Source organism: Camelus bactrianus, chromosome 10, assembly GCF_048773025.1.
Source record: "Camelus bactrianus isolate YW-2024 breed Bactrian camel chromosome 10, ASM4877302v1, whole genome shotgun sequence".
NCBI classification, from domain to species: domain Eukaryota; kingdom Metazoa; phylum Chordata; class Mammalia; order Artiodactyla; family Camelidae; genus Camelus; species Camelus bactrianus.
Genome location: NC_133548.1, coordinates 11,222,763 through 11,243,701, shown reverse-complemented (window position 1 = coordinate 11,243,701; position 20,939 = coordinate 11,222,763). Strand labels below are relative to the sequence as shown.

At 40.8% G+C, this 20,939-nt stretch overlaps 2 protein-coding genes across 3 annotated transcripts in view; both read left to right on the top strand.

Annotated features, from left to right (window-relative positions):
• The window catches only part of ZFP91 (ZFP91 zinc finger protein, atypical E3 ubiquitin ligase), a 29,906-nt gene extending 16,087 nt beyond the window's left edge, over nucleotides 1–13,819 (top strand). Inside the window, exons 3-11 of one of the 2 annotated variants that reach the window (XM_045517669.2) lie at nucleotides 3,667–3,876; nucleotides 4,134–4,170; nucleotides 4,560–4,661; nucleotides 5,196–5,330; nucleotides 6,101–6,151; nucleotides 6,589–6,667; nucleotides 7,616–7,730; nucleotides 9,569–9,668; nucleotides 10,032–13,819. In XM_045517669.2, coding sequence (XP_045373625.1) covers nucleotides 3,667–3,876; nucleotides 4,134–4,170; nucleotides 4,560–4,661; nucleotides 5,196–5,330; nucleotides 6,101–6,151; nucleotides 6,589–6,667; nucleotides 7,616–7,730; nucleotides 9,569–9,668; nucleotides 10,032–10,542 — 1,340 coding nt within the window. In that variant the 3' untranslated portion in view covers nucleotides 10,543–13,819. Of the gene's footprint in view, nucleotides 1–3,666; nucleotides 3,877–4,133; nucleotides 4,171–4,556; nucleotides 4,662–5,195; nucleotides 5,331–6,100; nucleotides 6,152–6,588; nucleotides 6,668–7,615; nucleotides 7,731–9,568; nucleotides 9,669–10,031 lie in introns of both variants that reach the window. The other variant, XM_010956318.3, reaches the window with a different exon arrangement.
• Nucleotides 13,820–13,972: 153 nt separating this feature from the next.
• On the top strand, nucleotides 13,973–17,778 carry CNTF (ciliary neurotrophic factor). Its single transcript, XM_010956322.3, has 2 exons — nucleotides 13,973–15,751; nucleotides 16,878–17,778. The coding sequence occupies exons 1-2, from the start codon at nucleotides 15,638–15,640 to the stop codon at nucleotides 17,364–17,366; spliced, it is 603 nt and encodes a 200-aa protein (XP_010954624.1). The 5' UTR covers nucleotides 13,973–15,637; the 3' UTR covers nucleotides 17,367–17,778.
• Nucleotides 17,779–20,939: the final 3,161 nt, after the last annotated feature.

Below are 20,939 nucleotides of genomic sequence, written 5' to 3'. Positions count from 1 at the left end.
ACCCTCTGGTTGTTTAAGAGTATGCTGTTTAACTTATGCATATTTGTGAATTTTCTAGTTTTCCTTCTGATGTAAATTTCTTGAGTGGCCTAACATACGGTCTCCTCTGGAGAATCTTCTGTGTGCACTTCAGATTGTGTATTCTATTGTTAGGTTTAATTTTTTTTTTTTTAATGTATAGTGTTACTCAGCTCCTCTATTTCCTAACTGAATTTCTGAGTGGTTATTTTATCCATTACTAAGTAAGTTATTGAAATTTCAACTTACTTTAGAAATACTGACTTCTCTTTTAAATTCTGTCAATTTTTACTCCATAGATTAGGTTTATTTAGGTTTATAATTCTGACATCTTCTTGACTGGTTGACTTTTTATTAATATACAGTGTCCCTCTTTGTCTTTTATAACTGTTTTTGACTTGAAGTGTATTTCGTGAAGTCTATAACGATACTGCTATCAGTGGAATCCCCCCCCCCCAGAGATGTTGAGTACCTGTGAATGTCACAGTATTTAAAAGTGGGGTTGTTGAGCTTCTTGTTTGTGTAGATTTATGTCCTTTTTTTTTGATTTGGGGCATTTTTGTCTTTTATATTTCCAAATACTCATTCTGCTCCATTCTCTTCTCTCCATCTGGGACCCTCTGTTGATTTGCTTAATGGTTCTCCACAGGTCTCTTAGGCTCTGTTTATTTTTCTTAATTTTTTCTTTCTATTCTTTGGTCTAGATACTCTCAGTCAAACTTTAAGGTAAGTTTGCTGATTTGTCTTTCTCAAATCTGCTGTTGAATGAAACCCATAGTGAATTTTTCACTTCAGATATTAAACTTTTCAGCCCCAGAATTTCTCTTTGGTTCCTTTTTATTACTGTCTCTATGTTGACATTTTTCTGTTTGTCGAGACACCATTCTCCTTTCCTTTAGTTCTTTGTCATCGGTTTCCTTTAGCTCTTTGAGCATGTTTTTAGAAACCATATTCTTTGTGTGATCTCTCTAAAGGCTCTATTCTCTTAAGCTGGTGCTTGTGATTTGACAGAGATTTCCTTACATGTCTTGTGTAACTCACTTTTTTCTTGATTCAGTGTTCACTAGGTTGCTGTAAACCTTGACTATTTTCCAGAGTTCTTACAAAGTTGATTCCAGCGGTGGGGGGGGAGGGTGTGGTGTGTGTGTGTGTGTGTGTGTGTGTGTGTGTGTGTGTGTGTGTGTGTTCGGGCTGGGTCGGGCTCCTGTTGGGGGACATTTTGGCTGATGGCACTTTCTGACGGGGATGGGTATGCTATTCAATAAGATGGGGTATTGCACTTTATTTATAAGAATAAGCAGTTCTCATCAAATTGCCATTATTTATCCAGTGGATAATATCCACAGTATGAGATGTCCTTTCATCATGAAGAAGAAACTGGCTTCATTGAGTATAGGAGGTTATGGAGTGGATTTAAAGTCCAAATTAGTGTAACTGGGTTGAGTAAAAGAATTTTCTCTTCATCATTTAATGTTGCAGTACTTTATGGAAAGTGTTGAATTGCTTCCTTTGAAGAAATTTTCTTAAAAGCAGCCATTTCCTAGGTGTAAAAGTCCTTGGTTACTAGTCTCAAGGCAGGATTTTTAGATCTAGGTCTGCTCAGATAACTTTGTGGTCTTGAACAGGCTTGTCTTCATTGGCATTCCATTCCATTGGATTGTACTTAGCCTAGATAGTTTTTAAGATATTTTCAACTCTAACTTTATTATTATTATTATTATTATTATTATTATTATTATTATTATTATTATTATTATTATTATTATTATTATTTTGTTACTTGAAGTAGCTCAGATAGGAGAAAGGTAAGAAAGGCAGTTATGGTGAAAAGAAAACGAAGAAAACATGTATCTGATTTAATAATTATGTTGGGTTTTTTAAAGTTCCCACTGCTATTCATCTCTACATTTCAAACAAATTTTATTTCATTATCGTAATATGTTCTCATAGAAGTTTCAGACAATGTAGTTAAAGCTCAAATTGCCCTCAGTCATCACCTTGTTCCACAATGGAGAATATTATGTTTTTCAGGTGTTTTTTAAAAAGTTAAGCAAAAATGTTACCAAACCATATGTATGTGTGTATATAGTCTTATTTTTTCTGTTTAACAGTATTTTTGCCAGTAATTCCATATCATTCTTTACAGAGACTTCATGTAATAGTCTATCTTGATAATATACCTTGATTTATTGAAACAGTTTTTCCTTGATACGGAGAGTTAGATTCCTTGATAAGGAGAGTTAGATTCTTTCCATTTTTAGCTATTATAAATGTGCTATAGTGAACCTCCATGTTCCAGTTAATTTTCCTAGGGTAGATACTTTGAGGTAGAATTCCTGGAAGTATTTTTGGATCTTACCTGATAGGTGACTAGTATTTATCAATTTCTTGTAATCTGTCCAGAGTTGTTACTACGTTAATATATTAACATATATTGTAAATTTATTTATACCATGTATATATACATATATACAATATTTGGACATTTTATGGATATGGGTTTTTTTGGCATAATAAAGTGTCATGGAATTGATTTCATGCTATTGTGCATTGACTACATGTATCATAATTCATACTACTGGTCCCCTCCTGAAATTTAGTTTTCTACTTTTACTACTAAAAAACAGTGCCATGACTATATATGTCACTTTATAAATGTGATTATAGTTTTGGAGGATAAATTCCTAGTAGTTGAAATTAACTTAAAAAGGTGTAAGTACTTACAATTTTGATAGATATTGCCAAATTGTCCTTAGGGGGTTTTGCTGTTATCTCTGTTAAGAGTTCCTGTTTTTCCTACAGCCTTGCCCACACAGTATTTTGTCAGACGTTTGGATCATTGCCAGTATAACAGGGGAACAATACTGTGGCACAGTCATTTTCATTTGAGTTTCTCTTGTTATGGGTGGATTGAATTTTTTATCATTATTTTTGTTTGTTCATATGTTTGAAAACCATGTTTTTACTGAGTTGCCATTTTTCTGTTGGGCTCTTAGACTTTGCTTATAGTGGAATTTGCCATGCAGAGAGCTTTTTATGTTTATGTAGTCAGATGTATCAATCTTAAGACCTGAGATTCCGTGCTATTCTTAGAAAGAACTTTTCCATTCTGAGATTAAAAGGTTCTTGCATAGTCAAAATAGTCTCACTTTTAATATACTAAGTGAAGTTACTGAGTAGAATCAAGGGAAGGCATTCCTCTTTAGCACTTACATGCAGCAGTATTTGTTATATCATCTAGACCTATGATTCTTTTCGTTTTTGTGCCTCTGGTAGATCTGGTCATCTTTGGGGGCCTCCTACTCAATCTGGTTATTTCTGTCTTAGATCTAAAGGTTAAAATATAGAATAAAAGGTTAGATCTTAGCTGTATTTCTCTTAGCATTTCATTTTCTAGTAGATAAGACAATACAAAATTACCACTTTGCAACATACGCAGTTTTTTCTTCAGCGTGATGACAGTAAGGATAGGCTTTATTACATTTTCCTTTCATCTTGTTGCTTCTATTATATCAGTAAAATTCTAAGAATTTTTTTTCCTGAAAAAAAATTTATCTTTTCATTGGCTATATTTATAACAATGTATATACAAGAAATGGTTATTGGTTAACTGTAAACTTAAAAAGAATGGTATATCTTTTCATCTAGATCCCAAGGAAGAGAAAGAGGAAGAAGATCCTGCCCTCCCTCAGGAAGTTTCCCTCGCTGCAGCTAGGCCGAGCCGGGGCTGGCGCAGCAGCAGCAGGACGTCTGTCTCTCGGCACCGTGACACAGAGAACACCCGAAGCTCTAGATCCAAGACTGGTTCCTTGCAGCTCATCTGCAAGTCCGAACCAAATACAGATCAGCTTGATTATGGTACAGTGCAAGTAGAGTGTGGTTCTTCCATAACCAGTTGCCTGTTGGTTTTAAATATAATGTTGAATGTTTACCAGAACAGCTTAACTTTCAGGGGCAGGTGTGGGGGTATAGGAAGGGTTCCTTTTTGACATTTTGTGGATAATTCTCCTTTTGTATAATTACCCTAGGCAGTAATTTGATTTGAGTCTCTTGGCTACAGAGAGAAAATATCTGTACCCACACAGATAAGTTTTGTTTGGACTTTATTTTTCCAGATGTTGCTGAAGAGCATCAGTCTCCGGGTGGCATTAGGTAAGAAACTTTTAATGTTTTATATTCAAATCTTTGGGTACGTAGAGCACAATCACATCAAATGATGTGGTTGTTTTCTGCTTGAAATAATTGAGTCAACTGTTTTTTAGCTCTTAGTGTCACTGAGCCATCATTGCCTTGCTTTTATTTAATGAAGGGATTATTTCACTTCGTATTTAATGAAGTAATGAAGTTATGTCTAGGACTTGAGTATTTTTAGTTCCAGTTATTATTCTTTACGATTAAGCAACTAGATGGCAGTCCAGCCAGACCACAAGAATGAAAATCCTAGATAACTTACTGTGAATCTTTTGGCTCCCTCTAAATAAATGACCAGATATAATTCTTACAACTTGAATTTGTAATCTCTATTTGCTGCTTTTTAGCAGTGATGAGGAGGAGGAAGAAGAAGAAGAGATGTTGATCAGTGAAGAGGAAATTCCCTTCAAAGATGACCCAAGAGATGAGACCTACAAACCCCACTTAGAAAGGCATGTCTCGAATTTGTTGGTGAAAAATAAGTTAGAAAAGCCTTATTGCATGCTTTTATTTCACCTTGTTGCCCAACTAATGGGTATGGACTTAATTTTAAATGAGTAATTATGCACTTGTTTTGCGACTTTAACGTTATCTTATTAACCCCTCATACAGCCATCTCTTCCATTTATAGAACTTTGTTTTGATCATATCCAAATTATTATGATGTCTGCATGTTTTATCTTAAGATATCATGATTGCCTGAATACTTAAGATTTCGTTCTTTTGTCTTGTTTCTCTTTACAACTATAGTGAGGTTTGATTCTAAGGCATTGTTAGCCTGGGAGTCAGCTCATAGGCTTTTAAATATAATTGTGTGATTACTGTGCATATGAGAAGGAATGGTTGGCTGGAAACCACATTTCATAGGCGGGGATTATAATTTCACAAGAAATCAGTGATAACTTCAGACTTTACCCCGTTGTCACAGTTGTCCTTGAAAAGGTCCTTTGCTGGATACCAATGTTGAAATGTATTTATAATTTCAGGGAAACCCCAAAACCACGGAGAAAATCAGGCAAGGTGAAAGAAGAGAAAGAGAAGAAAGAAATAAAAGTGGAAGTAGAGGTAGAAGTGAAAGAAGAAGAGAATGAAATTAGGGAAGATGAGGAGCCTCCTAGGAAGTGAGTAGGCAGTTACTTTTAAAAATGGGAACTTAACAGATTTTCAAGCCACTAGTGGAAAAAAGGGTGGGCGTGTGAGGAACGATATTGCCATACACGTATTGCTGTCTCAGGCAACTGACAGTTTCGTTGGAGAGACTCTTCTCAAAAGTTGCAAAAGTTTAATTCAAAGCAGTACTTAAAGACATTCAAATGAGTGGGTAAGACAGTAGCTATAGGATGCAGAGTGGGTGGAGACAGCAAGAAGTCTGGCAAATGTAGGTCCTCTAAAGAGGCCAAATAAGGCAAATGGCGTGATAACCTTGACCAGGTGTATACTCTGTGCCTAGCAGTTATTTCTGGTCGTATAAGTAGCTTTTTTTCAGTATGTAGGCGTTTGTCTCTGCTGCCAGGAGAGTATAGTTTATATTCTGAGAGTTTTTAGATGATAGATTCTTACTATACTTTTTAAATTTATAAAATTTAAGTGGTGGACTTTTTACTGAAACAACTCTTTTAAGTAGTAACCTTGAGGTTTATGTAATCTTCCATAAGAATGCACAGTTTATGAAAGGTACAGTATTTTAGCTTGTGGTGCGGATGTACTTGTAAGTGAAATCACTTCACGGTGAAATCTTTGGTCGGCCAGATATGTCTTTGGCTCTATGTATCCTGGGTTATCCTTTGTCTCTTCCACCTGCTCCTTGGTCTTGAGTATGTGTCCTCAGCTATCCTCCACTACAAGCTTCAGTCTGGAATATGTGGGCAGTTACACTGTTCTTTAATTATAGGAGAGGAAGAAGGCGAAAAGATGACAAAAGTCCACGATTACCCAAAAGGAGGTGAGTAATTTATACTCCTGCCATGTTGTGTCTTCTTTCTGGTGGTGGGCCCTTCACTCATGTGTTCAGCCCTCATAATTATCCTGCAGGAGTGGCTAGTTAAAAATTTCACAAAAACTTCAAAACTTCATGAATGTCCTTGATGCAGAGTTACTGTGTTTTTATTTCCATTGTAGGATCTTAAAGTTCCTAAAAATTTTAACACTTCTTTTCCTTTTGGGGGTGTGCTAGTTTACTTTGTACTCTGTTTTAAAAGCTGTATTAAATAATTTCTGGTTACTTCTAACGTCAATTCTGTGCAAGCTATAAACTAGTAAAGAGACTTTAATTCTTAGTACTATAAGGTAGCTATTCCCTATACTGCAGTTTGAGTTAAAGACCACTGTGTGTACTGCCTCTTTACTGTTGCTCACTTTTCTCCTACATGTTGATAATAGAAAAAAGCCTCCAATCCAGTATGTCCGTTGTGAGATGGAAGGATGTGGAACTGTTCTTGCTCATCCCCGCTACTTGCAGGTCAGTGGACTTGTTCAGTAAGGCAGCCTTTCAGGTTATGTTGCATTACTAGTTCTCATATTTTATGAGACTTTACAATTTGTGAACTTGTGTAGCCTTTATCATCATTATATAATGTCAAGAAAAATATTTTTTAAACATAAAATTACTTCAGTTGTGGGGTTTTTTGTTTGTTTTTTTTGTTTGTTTGTTCAAGTGACTAAGAACCTAAGCTTAAATATTTCCTTGGAATCTTGGAATATTCCAGTGTTTCTCATTATGGTGCAAGTACTCCTGATGTAAGAGATGATTGTGTAACCACATACCAAGGCGCAGATGAACAGATTTTATTTTAATGTATAATTTTAAAGAATAAAATTAGCAACTGAAACCCATGGTTTCTTGAATACTATTTAGAATAAATTGAAAATTTTTTAGTTTTTAGGGGTTTTTTTAAGTGAGTTTTTTTTTTTTTTTTGAGCTTGTATTTAGGCCTGGCAGAAAACACGAAAGTGAAAAGTTGATTACTAAAGCTGAAGACGTGCCTGTTTGATCTTTAGCAGCAAGTCTAACGTAAGACGCAGGCCTTTCTGTGTCAGTCTGGTTCTGCTGTAATGATTACATCTGCTATTCTTTTGTCGCGTGTTGTCTGCGGCACGAGCACCGTCCGATACACGATCCCTGCACTCTCACGACAGCACTCTGAGACAGTTGTCATCACCTCCATGTTACAGATGAGAACTGGAGCTCACAGTGTTGGAGCTCGTCTTCTGAGATTGCACTGCCCGTGAATGGCAGATCCAGATTGGAATCCAGGTCTCTTTCCGTAGCCTGTGTTCTTAACTGTTTTATTAAACTGCTCCCTATTCATTTGGTTTTCCTTCAACACTTTTGACTTAGCAAAGAAACGAGATGAGCTTTCAGGAAGCCTTAATTTTTATCCCCGTTCACTTTCTTTTACTGTTTTAGCACCACATTAAATATCAGCATTTGCTGAAGAAGAAATACGTGTGTCCCCATCCCTCCTGTGGGCGACTCTTCAGGCTTCAGAAGCAACTTCTGCGACATGCCAAACATCATACAGGTGCTTGCGTAAATAAAATGTTTTACCAAATAGCTAAATGCACCGTGCTTGTAAGTGCTCAGATTGGTAATATTTTTTTCTGATCTATCCATCCATTCAACACCACCAAGTTCACTTGTAGTAGCCTTGATTTACAGCTAAGAAACTGGAGGCTGGGCAGCATTAGTTAACTAGCCGATGGTCACACGGCTAATTTTTAGCAGAACCGTGGTTTCTAATGCTCCTTGGGCAGATGGGTACTTGTAGTGTCTGCCTGGACTGAAGATGAGGAGTGTGTGGGGAGAAAGCCTAAGTGGTAAGGAGGCCTGCTTACAGTTCGTGTTGAGCCAGGGGGCTCCCGGGACGGCTGCCGCCGCCGCAGTCAGAAGGCCTAGCTGCTGCGTTCACATGTGCCCTCCTGTGGGCGCTGTTGGCTCGGAAGGAGAAACTGAGTCTCTGTGTTGAGTGGATTCAAACATCATTCATTTATAACCACTTTAGTAATCATTTACTAAATGATTACTAAATGTGTGACTTAGGAAAGTTAATTTCTTCTCTTCTCACTTTTCCTCATTTATAAAATAAGGCATAAAAATGAAATAACATATAAAGTGCTGTTCAAATGTTTATATTTGGTTAATACAATTTTATGATGTCAGTGTTAGACTTTTCCAATTTAGTGTATACTGGCTGCCTTTGAAAATATGATTTATTTAAACAAATAGATGCCCCTCACTCGTTTGCCATGCTGCTGTGGGGCTGGAAAAGTGGGCAAGACCTGGGGGATCAGATACCAGGAGCAGTCCCTGGGTTAGAAGTGTGCATTTTTAGGCTCAGTTATTACTCAGTGATGTAGAACAGAGATCAGTAAGCGTTGGCATCACTTGAGCTATGTGAGTGGCAGAGATCCCAGACCTGCTGAATCTCACCTGCGTCTGCTGGGTCCCCAGGTGATTCCTCAGTACATTCAGGTTTGAGAAAAACGTGACTTTAAATGAAAAGCATAGAAAATGTGTAATGGCCACTTATTCAACAAATATATATTGAGCATCTGTCCACTTTCTCCCCAACCAAATTTGTATTTAATTACTTCTTATTCAAGTAAAGAAGTAATTAAATACAATGCTTCTTTGCCCCGTAGATTCCACATCATGTTACCAAATTCATCAAAAATCCCGAGAAATTTGGGGGGTTGTGAAATGACAGAGGGAGGTGGTTGAAATGTGTGGAAGATGAGGGGTAAGAGAATGAGGGAAAGAAATACAGGTACTGTTTGCATATATTTGGTAGCAGTAGCTTGACTCTTTTGAAAGAAGTTTAAGTTGTTTATCTTGGGAAACATTTTTTTAAACCTGAAATGGAACATGAAAGTACCAGGTTAGATGTGGATCACTTTTCTTCAGGGAGTACCAAATTTTTGTGATGGCAGTGGTGGTGGATGAATGCCAGATTCTTTATATGTAGATATTCAACTTTCACAGTGTGTGAAAACAGTTGTTTTAAGAATAAAATATATGAAAATTTTGTAGTTGTTCACTTGCTAAGCAGTTTATCCAAGACATAGATTACTGGTAAACTTGAGATTAGGATTTCAGGTCTCATATTACTATCTAGGTGTGGTTTTTTTGTTTTTTGTTTTTAATAGATTCTAATGCTACTGAATAAATGGACCAAAAAGTGATGAAAACAATATTATTTGCTTTTAAGTTTTGTTTATCCAAAGTGCTTGTACATTGAAAGCAATTGCTTTTCCTCTAAAGTCACCTGCCTGATCATCTGCGTACTTGTTGAAAGCAAGGTTAATATACTGAAGAGGGATACTAAGTGGAACACTAACCACGTTATTTTTTTTTTCTTAGATCAAAGAGATTATATCTGTGAATATTGTGCTCGAGCCTTCAAAAGTTCCCACAACCTGGCCGTGCACCGGATGATTCACACTGGCGAGAAGCCACTGCAGTGAGTACTTACGGTGAACGTCGGGGTGAGAAGCGCATATCCCCCACTTAGGGGTTAGCCCCTTTACAGGCGTTTCAGCTGCCACTGCTGTTTACTTTTATTAAATAGTGGGTATTTAAAGTTAAAGAGCGGGTATTAATTAGGAGAGCTACTTAGTGACCTTTTTCTTCTGTTTCCTCTTAAAGAAGGGGGGAAAAATCAGATTAATTTTCTATCTAGTAACTTTTTCTAATCTTTCACAAGAAGTATATACATGACTGACTGTTGCTTATATACATGACCTCTAAGTTCTCATCCTGGCTCTAAGTAGGAGGCCTCTTCTTTGCTCTATTTGATCAGCCATTCATTTTCCACTTTCTTTAGATGCGAGATCTGTGGATTTACCTGTCGGCAAAAGGCATCCCTTAATTGGCACATGAAGAAGCATGATGCAGATTCCTTCTACCAGTTTTCTTGCAATATCTGTGGCAAAAAATTTGAGAAGAAGGACAGCGTAGTGGCACACAAAGCAAAAAGCCACCCTGAGGTGCTGATTGCTGAAGCTCTGGCTGCCAATGCAGGCGCCCTCATCACCAGCACAGATATCTTGGGCACTAATCCTGAGTCCCTGACACAACCTGCAGATGGTCAAGGTCTTCCTCTTCTTCCTGAGCCCTTGGGAAATTCCACCTCTGGAGAGTGCCTCCTGCTAGAAGCTGAAGGGATGTCAAAGTCATACTGTAGTGGGACGGAACGGGTGAGCCTGATGGCTGATGGGAAGATCTTTGTGGGAAGTGGCAGCAGTGGGGGCGCTGAAGGGCTGGTCATGAACTCGGATATACTCGGTGCTACCACAGAGGTTCTGATTGAAGATTCAGACTCTACTGGACCTTAGTGGAAGGGAAGACTTTGGGCGCTGGGACAGCTAAGACTTTGTATTTAAAAGATAAAAAGGACAAAAAAAAAATTTAAAGCATTTAAAATCTAGTAAAATAACTGAAGGGCCTGCTCTTTCCATTGTGGATCACAGCACACACACACACACACACACACACACACACACACACACACACACACACACATCTCCCCTTCTCCCTCTATTCTCCTCCTCATAAAATTGATGTTGCCTTTACCAGAAAGCTAGACAAAGAAGCAGCTCTTAAAGTGAGGGTTACTCTTACCTTCAGTTCCAGCCAGGCAGACTTCCTGGTCATCAGCAGATCCCCCTTTACTCTGATGTGCTCTGGATCAGCTTTTAATTCTCAATGATATATTAATATCCTCTAAACCCCTTCTCCTCCTTTACTGCTGCCCTGTGGTTCTGGCTTCTACCCCCTGCAGCACATTTATCTTCAGAATACCTTATAATTCTAATCTCTGGAGGCTGGCAGCTTGACTTGGCACTTTAAGGCCCCTTAGCAGGGTGAGCTGTTAAAACAGCACACATCTCTCACCCCCTTTTCTTCCATTCCCCCTGGGTTTAGGAAAGGAAGGATCCATGGGGACCACCTCCCACCTCTTCACCTTCACCACCTTCCTCAGTCCCCCTCCTGACACCTCCGTAAGGTTCTCAGTGGTGCTCCCTTGCTTGGAAGCAGGCCCCCAGCAGGGAGGGGGCTGCCCTCTGCGTGGTCTCTCTGACCACAAGACAGGGCTCTGCATCAGTGAGGCAGTGAGAAGAGTCCCAGGCTAAAGGCAGAGATTTGCACTTTGAACATGTGTGTCTTTGTGTTGTGAAACCTGAGAGTCCTTATTTATTAATGGAAAGTCTGATTTTTTTTTTTTTTTTGTCTTTGTTGCTGTGTTTTGTGGGGCTGGGAGAGAGTAGATTATTCTGATGTGGGGTCCTTTGCGTAAGAGGTACTTGTAGAAGGTGAGATGTAGGGTTGAAGAAGCACCGCCAGCCCCTAAAATCATAGCTTTCTCCAGTGGCCTTTAAAGAAAGCTGGTCCTCCACACTAACACAGTCACTACAGTAGCCCCGTGCTTTGTCAGAAGCCTTTTTGGGGAAAGATGTTAGGTTTGTGGTAATTAGCGCTCTTTGAGTCTTTAGAACATTGAGATTTAGGAATTTTGAGGGGATGAGGAAAACTGTTCAGAGTCTAAATTAGAGATAAAAGGTTTTCTCTTATGAACTTGTTCGTTTTCTTTTTTTGTCCCCATCATTTCTTTGTACACGCCTCCTGTTAGCCCAGCTCGGGCCCCTGCTGCGCTTTTGCTTTGCTTTGTCGTTGGTGCGTTCCAGCTCCCTGTTGGTGAAGGACACTGCCATCAGGGAAGGAATGGTCCGCATCATGCAGTTTGAAGTCAAAGAAAGTTGATGTATTTTGTTTCGCTTTTAGTAACCCTTCCGAAACAGAAAGGCTTCCACGAAGTTAGTCATCCATATAATGCTTTGCTTTCACCCGAAATTCTGGGGATCACCCCTTCCCTTGAGACAGGGGTTTTCGTGGGGTGGAACACTTACTTATTACTGTCCATGGGAGAAACTGTGTTTTTGTACAACTCCATAACTCCCAGAAGACTAAAAACCTATTTTGGCTCATTTTTGGAGAATTAGAAGGGCAGTTTCTCTCCTCCGTACCTCAGAAGCTGGAATTAAAGGCTTGCCCTATTCATTGTTTGTCAGAAATGTATGATGGTTGTTGGAAAGAATGAAGTTTGCTGAGAATGAAATAAGGAGCAGCTTGTTTTTCACGAACACTAAAACTACAAAGTTTATCAATTTTCTCTGATTTTTTTCCATAAAGAAGGGTAACAAAATGTCATCTCTGAAAGAGGCTGGCTTTACACCCACTAGTGTCAGCGGTTGGGATGCTGGAGAATAGGGGGTGAGACACCTACAGTGAGCAGTCCTAAATGCACTATTGTTTCTTTTCAGTGTCGCAGACTTGCCATCCCTCCAGTGTTGGGGTGAGCAGTGGAATAAGGCTAGAAGGGACGTAGAATGCTTTCCTGCCCACAGTGAGGACATGGAGTTGACTTTGGTATGTTGAGTAGATTTGAAAACACAAGATTGATCAGATGGGTCGACGACAAAGTTGCTCCGCTCCTGGACGAGTCCATTTGGTAGTGTTTCACTAGCTAGCTTCTACACCCCACACTTAACCTTTGTCCCGTCACACTTACCTTATCCTTTGTCTCCTCCATGAGTTGCATTTGCAGTGGTTAGTCATCAGATATTTTAGCCACCCACACAAAAGCAAACTGCATTAAAAAACAACAACAACAAAACCTTGATGAGATAGAGGGAAAATACGTTCTTCCCTGAATCACACTCCTCCCCACTGAAAGCAACCAGTTAGTTCTGATAATTAGAAGTTTCTGTTCTTTGTCCCCTGTTTTAGTCCTCTTCATGGCTACCATTTGCCTGCAGTTTGCTTCAGTAAATTATTGTAGCAGTTTGCGATACATTTTAAAATACTTCCATGGACTTGGTTTTTTTTCCTTTTGAGAAAGGGATGTTAGCAAAGTAATGAGTTGGTTTGAGTGAACTGTCTTGTACTAGGTTCTCTTCCCTTTTCCTTTCTGTTCCTCATGCTGTTTACTTCATTGTCCTTCTGAGGAACTCTTTTAATCTTAAAATTCTGCATTTCCTCATCTTACTCAGATTCTGTTACCTTTTTGATAACTCTTCCCACTGCATATTCTCAGTCTTGAACTAGCAATTCTGAATTCTGAAAATGTAATTGAGCTACAAGTATTCTTTCTGCAAGACGTGCTTCCCCCTTGTTTGTGGTTGCCCAGGATAATTTTGCATAACTGAGACTTAATATGCTTCAGAGAGTTTCGATAAACACTGGCCAAGATTACTGGGAGTAAAACATAGATATATTAAGGTAAGGAAAAGCATCCACACAGAGCACTTGAACCTCCTTTGTACCTGTTTGGAGAAAAAAATACAAAGAGTGTACTAAACTAAGGTTATTGCAGTCTGGTTGTTTGAAGTACCATTTTCCCCTCCTGTCTTTTTCCCACTTTTCAATGTACTCAAGAAAATTGAAAAATTGTAATGAATCAATTTAAAATACTTTATTTCCTAAAAGCCTTTTTGCCTATTGTAATATGCAGGACCCTTCTCCTTTGATGGGAGAGACAGGTAGTTACCTGAATCTAGGTTGAAAAGGTTATGTAAAAAGAAATTATAATAAAAGGGATACTCTGCTTTTCAAGTCCTTGTTTTCTCTTAATCTAGGTAAGGCATATCCAAAATAAGTATGTAAAGAAGAAAAATAAAAGTTGTCTTCATGGAAGCAACTGGTCTTCCTTGGTTGTACTGAGTTAAGTCATCCTGGGGTAAAGTAGTGGATGCTGCTAAATGAGAAAACCAAGTGCCCTCAGAACAGGTTTTCTGTAGCCGATGCTGTGGTTTGCGCTTGTTGAGAATTGGTTAGTTCCTGATTTCTCATACTGAGGTGCCGTATGATTCTGTGGTCACCTGGTGGACTTGGAACTCCTTTCCATGTTTCGGCGGTCTGGGAAAGATGTGAGAAGAGCCTTAAGTAAGCTGTGAGGTTAATTTCACTCTGATAATGACAAGGCCCTGATAGCGTTTAATATCAGTGCTTTTCACAAAACTCATTGTCCTTGTGAGTACAAAGTTGTTAAAAAAAAAAAAAAAAGGAAAGGAAAAAGAATCCTCCCTTCTTAAAAGGCCTGCTGTGACAGCCACTCAGGCCTCATCTCTTTATCCTTTACGTCCCTTGATTATCGTTTATGTGTGGAAATTTGAGAAGGCTTGTTTCAATTTAGAGGCAATGCCCATGATAGGAAATAGTGAAACTAATGGATTGACTTGAGGATGAAACTTGTAACTCTCACCCAGTTGGCGTCATCCTCCAGCCTACCGAGTTAAATGCACTAGAACAACAACTCTCCAAGCGCTTTTCGGCTCTATGCCTTCATTTCGAAGTCCAGCTCATTCTCTGACTTTGTTAAGAAGCAATGTAGTATGACTTGGGATAAGGAAGAAAAAGAAAAGCATGTTGTCACTTGAGTGAGACTGCCTTAGAGACGTTACCAAGTCAGGGCTGGGTGTTCCCTGTCCTTTGGAAGAGAACAGGCCTAAACAGTACCTTCCTCCTCCTGTAGCTACAAGGAAGGCACCATGATTGAGATCAGAGATGCTTCCTTACGTGATTTTCAATCAAGTGTACATTTAAACACATAGCAAAAGCATGGGAGTAAAAAGACACTATATTTTTACAGGATCTGCTTCATGTATAGTTTGTGTCTTGAACATAATATGAACTACCTAAAGAATGATACTGAAAAGTCAGTGGGAGAAACAGTTTTGGATCAAAGAATCAAGGGTCTGTATTTAAATTTGAATCTAGTTACTGGATTTTGTGCACAGTTCTTTAAGCCTCGATTTCTTATGTGGGATGAGGAAAATGTTTATCTTGTAGAATTATTCTAAAGATCAAATAAAGGCTTTAAAGCAACTAGCAGTGTCTGGCCCAGGGTAGATGCGTAATGAATGGCAACTGTTATCAGTAATAATAACAAGTTCATACTGAATATGTTACCTGACCAAAAAAGAAAGAAAAGGACATGGGAAACACAGGGAGGGCGATAGTAAAATAAACTGAATATGTGTGTATGAAATAGATTGCATTAGGCAGGGGTGTCATGAGGGATTATTATGATAGTGACCTTGTTGCTAAGTGCAAAAGCAAAACAATGACATAAAAACAAGTACACTAGGCACTGAGTGGAGGAGAGACATGGAGGCAGACGCTGCAGAAAAAAAAAAAAAAACAACAACAACAAAAAGCTGATTAAAAAGGGGCCTTTGATTCCACAGGCACAAAAATCCACAGCCAGGAATTTGCTGCCACCTCTGAGTCAGGCAGGGGGGTGGGGGTGCACAATTCCATTAGTAGAGAAATGCCCAGTGGATTTAGTCTGAGAGTCACATTTCTTATTTGGACCAGTATAGACAGAAGCAAACTCAGCTCACTGGTTTCCTGGGACAGTTGAGTTAGGGGATGGCTTTCGCAGAGCATTCACCGCTGACCCCTCACCGCCGGGACCTCTGTAGCCGTTCTATCTGGCTAGCAAGGAAGATTCGTTCAGACCTGACGGCGCTTATGGAATCTTATGTAAGTTGCCTATTTTGCTGTTGTCTATTTTTGCTTCGTCTCTTCTGATCCAGCCCCTTGCCATCATGCTCCAGCCTCGTTATCAGTTACAAAAGCCCTAATCATACAGCCATTATATGTTGGACACCTATCATTTAACATGGCCCCTTCCCTTGAGGAAACTCGTGTGACCTTATTTTCTTTATCTAGGCTATTTAAGAGACATGTTGCTCCTTGAATAAGATAACATAACGTGGGGTTCTAGGTAGGATTGGTGTGTATGTTGGAGACTATTCCTAAGTTGATTGCCTACAGTCTGAATTCTCCCGGAACAGACTAGCCACAAGCCCTCTAAGTTTGGGTTCTTCGTGAACATTGTTCTAATTTTTTGAGCTATGTAAATGAAAGAGTGAAGTTTATAGGATTGGGAGAACAGTATAAATACCCAACCAATTTCTCCTGTACAGTATTAGCAGCCCACTGATTAGTTACATACAGTCCAAAGTGTCTACATAGAAGGCCCACCTACACTCCAAAAATCTGCTAGAAGAGTCAGTGAGGACTTGGGGGAGCATCAGATTCTTAAGGAGATAACCATGGAGTTCATCTTCATAGAGCCAAGCCCCACCCATCAGAAATGAGACTCTTTGAAATACCAATTTTTAAAAAAGGCACAAAAAATAAAAATACCAATTAGAAAAAAAAAAAACTTCCACTGAATTGTCTAAAGGATTATCCTCACCATTGAGAGTGAACAATGGAGGAGAGAGGACTGTTAGAAAAATTCTACGATGGCTATATTGTAGGGCTTCCTCACTATGACCGGTGTCTTCAAGCAAGTATATTTAAAATACTTAAACTCCAGTGCAGTTAAAATACTTCAGTTTCCTGGGGGGAGTTTGAAGTGGGAAGGAAAAGTTAATTCTGGACCAGTCAGTGATTTGCAACCTTTGCTCAGAACCCAGTGAAAGCTGCAAGTTCTCCCAAGAAAGATGAACAGGTAGTCAGAGCAGTATGTGTGATTTCAGGGAGAACAGGGTCTGCCTAAAGTCAGCCATGGATCCCCAGTGAGTATGAGATTTAAGGAGTAAGTGAGAATGGTGGAGTCATTACAGAGGATGAGATGTTTTTCTATGTCCTTGGCCAGGTGAAGCATCAGGGTCTGAACGAGAGCATAAACCTGGACTCTGTGGATGGTGTGCCAATGGCAAGCACTGATCGATGGAGCGAGCTGACTGAGGCGGAGCGACTCCAGGAGAACCTCCGAGCTTATCGCGCCTTCCACGTCATGTTGGCCAGGCTGTTAGAGGACCAACGGGTCCATTTCACTCCGGCTGAAGGTGACTTCCATCAAGCGATACATACCGTTCTCCTTCAAGTTGCTGCCTTTGCTTACCAGCTCGAGGAATTAATGGCACTCCTGGAACACAAGATCCCCCCCAGTGAGGCCGATGGGATGCCCCTTACTGTTGGAGATGGGGGTCTCTTTGAGAAGAAGCTGTGGGGCCTGAAGGTGCTGCGGGAGCTTTTACAGTGGACAGTGAGGTCCATCCATGACCTTCGAGTTGTTTCTTCTCATCAGACTGGGACCCCAGCCCATGGGAGTCATCATATTGCTAATGACAAGAAAATGTAGCAGTCACCCCTCTCCCGCTCGCTTTCTCTTCTAATGGAATATACGTAGTTCTCTGAGGCCTCCCTCACTTTCCCATTCACTCTCCCATTTTTGAAAACCTTCAAGACCACAGGCGTTTTCATTAGCTGGGCTTGCGCACATGGACAGATGGGCATACAAGCTTAGTCTGCGGGGGGGTGTGTGTGTGGAGGCCGTAAGGGAGCTGGGGCACGGACAGCATCCTCCCAGCTCAGTGCTCTCATCTTTCCCACCCACTAACTAATAGCCTTCACAGGCATGGAACAGCTTCATGGGATAAAAATATTTTTAACTCTAGTCCTGGGTGACTCTTCTGAGAAGACTGAAATAGTGAATTAAAAATCATGGACTCTAGCCATCTCGAACTCTTGGATAATAAAAATAGTAACTAACATTTTTGAGCATCTATTCTGTGGAAGCAGCGTGCCAGGGGCTTTGTGTGTATCACGATTTTCACAACCCTGCTGTGGGAGGTGGTGTCCGTCCCATTTGGCAGATGAGTAAACAGGCTCACAGAAATTGATAACTTGTTCAGGGTTACCCCCCTAGCAGATAGCACCCTGAGTTTGAACCTGGATCATTCTTAATCCAAAGTCTGTGTGCCCTTCACTTTAGAGGCCTGGTTATAAACCTCTGTCACCTCTGCTGCAGGGCTGGGAAATGTATCCATGTATCCATCTATCCCCAGCCCTGAAAAAACCACCCCCAACCGTGTCCTGGCGTTGTAAAAGGCAGTATTGGTTGCCCATGCTTGGCAAACGAGAGCACTGGAGATCTTAAGTTTAGTCCTAGATCAGAAGAGGTGGGCGTGCTCAGGGTGGCATGGCCGTAGACTGGGAGTGTGCAGTATACATCTTGCTTTAAAGTATGGCCTTTAGGTCTGGGGTTGGGCACAGTTTACACCCAGTTACCTCTCATTTAGTGTGATCAGCAGTGAGCGATACAGGCAGGGTGACCCAGGCATTCACGGACAATGGGTAGGATACTGCTCAGAACTTCACGCCACATTCTCTGGGCTTAGTCATGAGGAGAGGGTGAGGCCCACGCTGTTCCCAGCGGGAATGCCAGCTCTCCTGAAACAACACACAGCAAGGCCTCCATGCTTCAAGTAAAGGGCGCAGCTCTGCGTTTAATGTCGTTCTCCAGAGAGACAGCATGAAAGGCCCCAGCCAGTCAACGTGGGCATTAACACAAAAGGCTGCTTGCAGTCAGGCCTACGAGCTGGCTGTGCAGTGGGGATCCTGAAGATCTCACGTGTACCACTGATTCCAGTTAAACGCAAAAGTCTTGGACTGGGGGCCCAGGTTACTTCAGTTTCTTTGCTTGAGGCTTGTGTGTTCTTGTAACTGTGAGTCAGAGAGGGCTGGCTGCCACTGGTCGCATCCTTTCCCACCTGGGTTTATGTCCCAAACTCCACGGAGTCAATATGCGAGGACTCCGGGCGAGGTGCTGTGGCAGCGGTGCAGGGGAGGTAAGGCCCTGCTCTCCAGGCTGCCTGTGTGGAAAGCCAGCTGCAGGCATGTAAGAGACCAGCGCTGGACCGGACTTGTAAGATGGGTTTAAGTGGTACGGAGTTAAAGGAAGGAGGCCAGTGAGGGCCAGAAAATGCTTCCCAGAGGAAGGAGTCTCAGATGTAGAGAAGTAGGGAGGAGCTGGCTGGTTAGAAGAAAATGAGGCAGTGATAAACATTTGAGTCCTGCCACCACCAGAGGTTTATTTCGTTCCATCTGTAGTGTTGGTGTAGGTAGACAATTTTGCAGTGAATGTATAGAGGCTTATTTCATTCAAGCTTTTCCTTGTGTCAATTGTTTCTTCTACTTAAGAGCAGTACTTTGATTGCTAAAACATGTGCTTATTAATGTAAAGAGCTTAGATTTATCTGTATAGCATTTTAGGCTCTTTGTTTAATGAAGAAGGGGATGACTAAAACGTCTTAACGGGGGTAACTGATCACAAACTCGCTGCATCAGACAGGAGTGACGCCCCCTCCAAGTGTCTTGTTTTCATACCGGGCACGCGAGGCTGGGCAGACATCTGCAGACGTTTCAGACAGCGGCGGAGCGTGGCTGAAGTTCTGCTGAGTCACATAGGAAGGAATTTGCATGGATTAGAGGCGGGTTGGAAGTGGCAGAGGTTCCAGAAAAGGTGTGAGTACCAACTGCTGAATGGGAGGAAGTGGGAAGATGAGGTCACAAAAGTAGAAGCCTACTGAGTGCATCCCCAGCGCTGTGCTCAGAGCCGTGTGTCAGTTTCTCCTTCAGGACACTTGCAATATGCCTGGAGAGACTTGGGCAAACTTCTTAGGAAAAGATAAAGCACCGGGGAAAGGAGCACTTAGTCACAGTAACAAGGACAGAAACGTGTGGATCTGAGTGTAGACGTTGCATCATGCTTATCTGAAGTAGATGAAACACTGAGTACGGGACCGACAGTGGGCCAGCCAGGTGTGTGTCCTGCACTACAGAGGGTGAGGATGACGACACTGGAAGTGTGCACAGCCCGACAGAGTTTTGATCTTTAGATTTCAGTCTCCTTGTTTCTTAGATCTAGCTATGGATGAGGTCTCTGGGGAACCACAGTTTTATATACATGTAAACTATTATAACTACATAGACAGTTTGTATATAACTCTTAAAAGGCACAACTTTAGTTCCCAGTCCCTAACTCTTACTTTGTAAAGAGGATTCCTTCCATCCCACTGCCTCCAGGAAAGTCCTCTCCGTGGGAAGAGATTCAGTTTTCCCGAATCTGTCAAGGAACTGCATGTATGAGAGCTGATCAATTCTTCATGCATTGATTTAAGAGTGTAATCTGGAAAAGACTTGCAAATTAGCACAAAGTCCACGCGTGGAATAAAACTGGCTTTAAAACAATCAGGTTGGAGGGAAGTGAGAGTTTCAATAAAAGTGGAAAGTGTAAGGTCAGAGCCCTGGAATTGCTGTTGTTTCCGGCTGCTGTGGCGTAAAGCCCAACGGATGACTCACTGCTGTGACCACCGGTCAAACAGGGAGAGGACGAGTGGGTATTTCAGGGAGACCTATCTGAGAAGTTGTCAGAGTGGCTTGTTGTTTGTGACTCCTCAGCTCCTCATGAGGCAGCGGAGCACCTTCTTCTATTCTGTAAAACAGAAATGCAGAAGGTGGAGGGGGCCTCCGGCAGGCTGAGAAGGAAAATTTTGAAGATATCACTTCAATTGGTTTATCTGTGTGTATGTGTGTGTGTGTGACCGTTTAGGTCAGGGCATTTAAAAAGAATGGTTTGGCCTCCTGCCTCATCCTACCTCAGCGTCAAGCATCAGACTCAATAAATGAACCGTCTGAATGCTGGTACATTCAAAAAGCGAAAGCGATAAAAAATGTTGTCATTTCGTTCGAAACCTTCTATAGAGCTCTAAGATCTACAGATAAAGACAGAGTGAAAATATAATTTGATCTTTTGATGCAATATGTCTGGGGTGTGAGGTAAGAAAGTCCTCATGCATGTGACTCTTAAAATATGTGACTTTGACCCATCTATTTTTGGCAGATAGATGCAAGAGTGAAAGAATAAGAGATT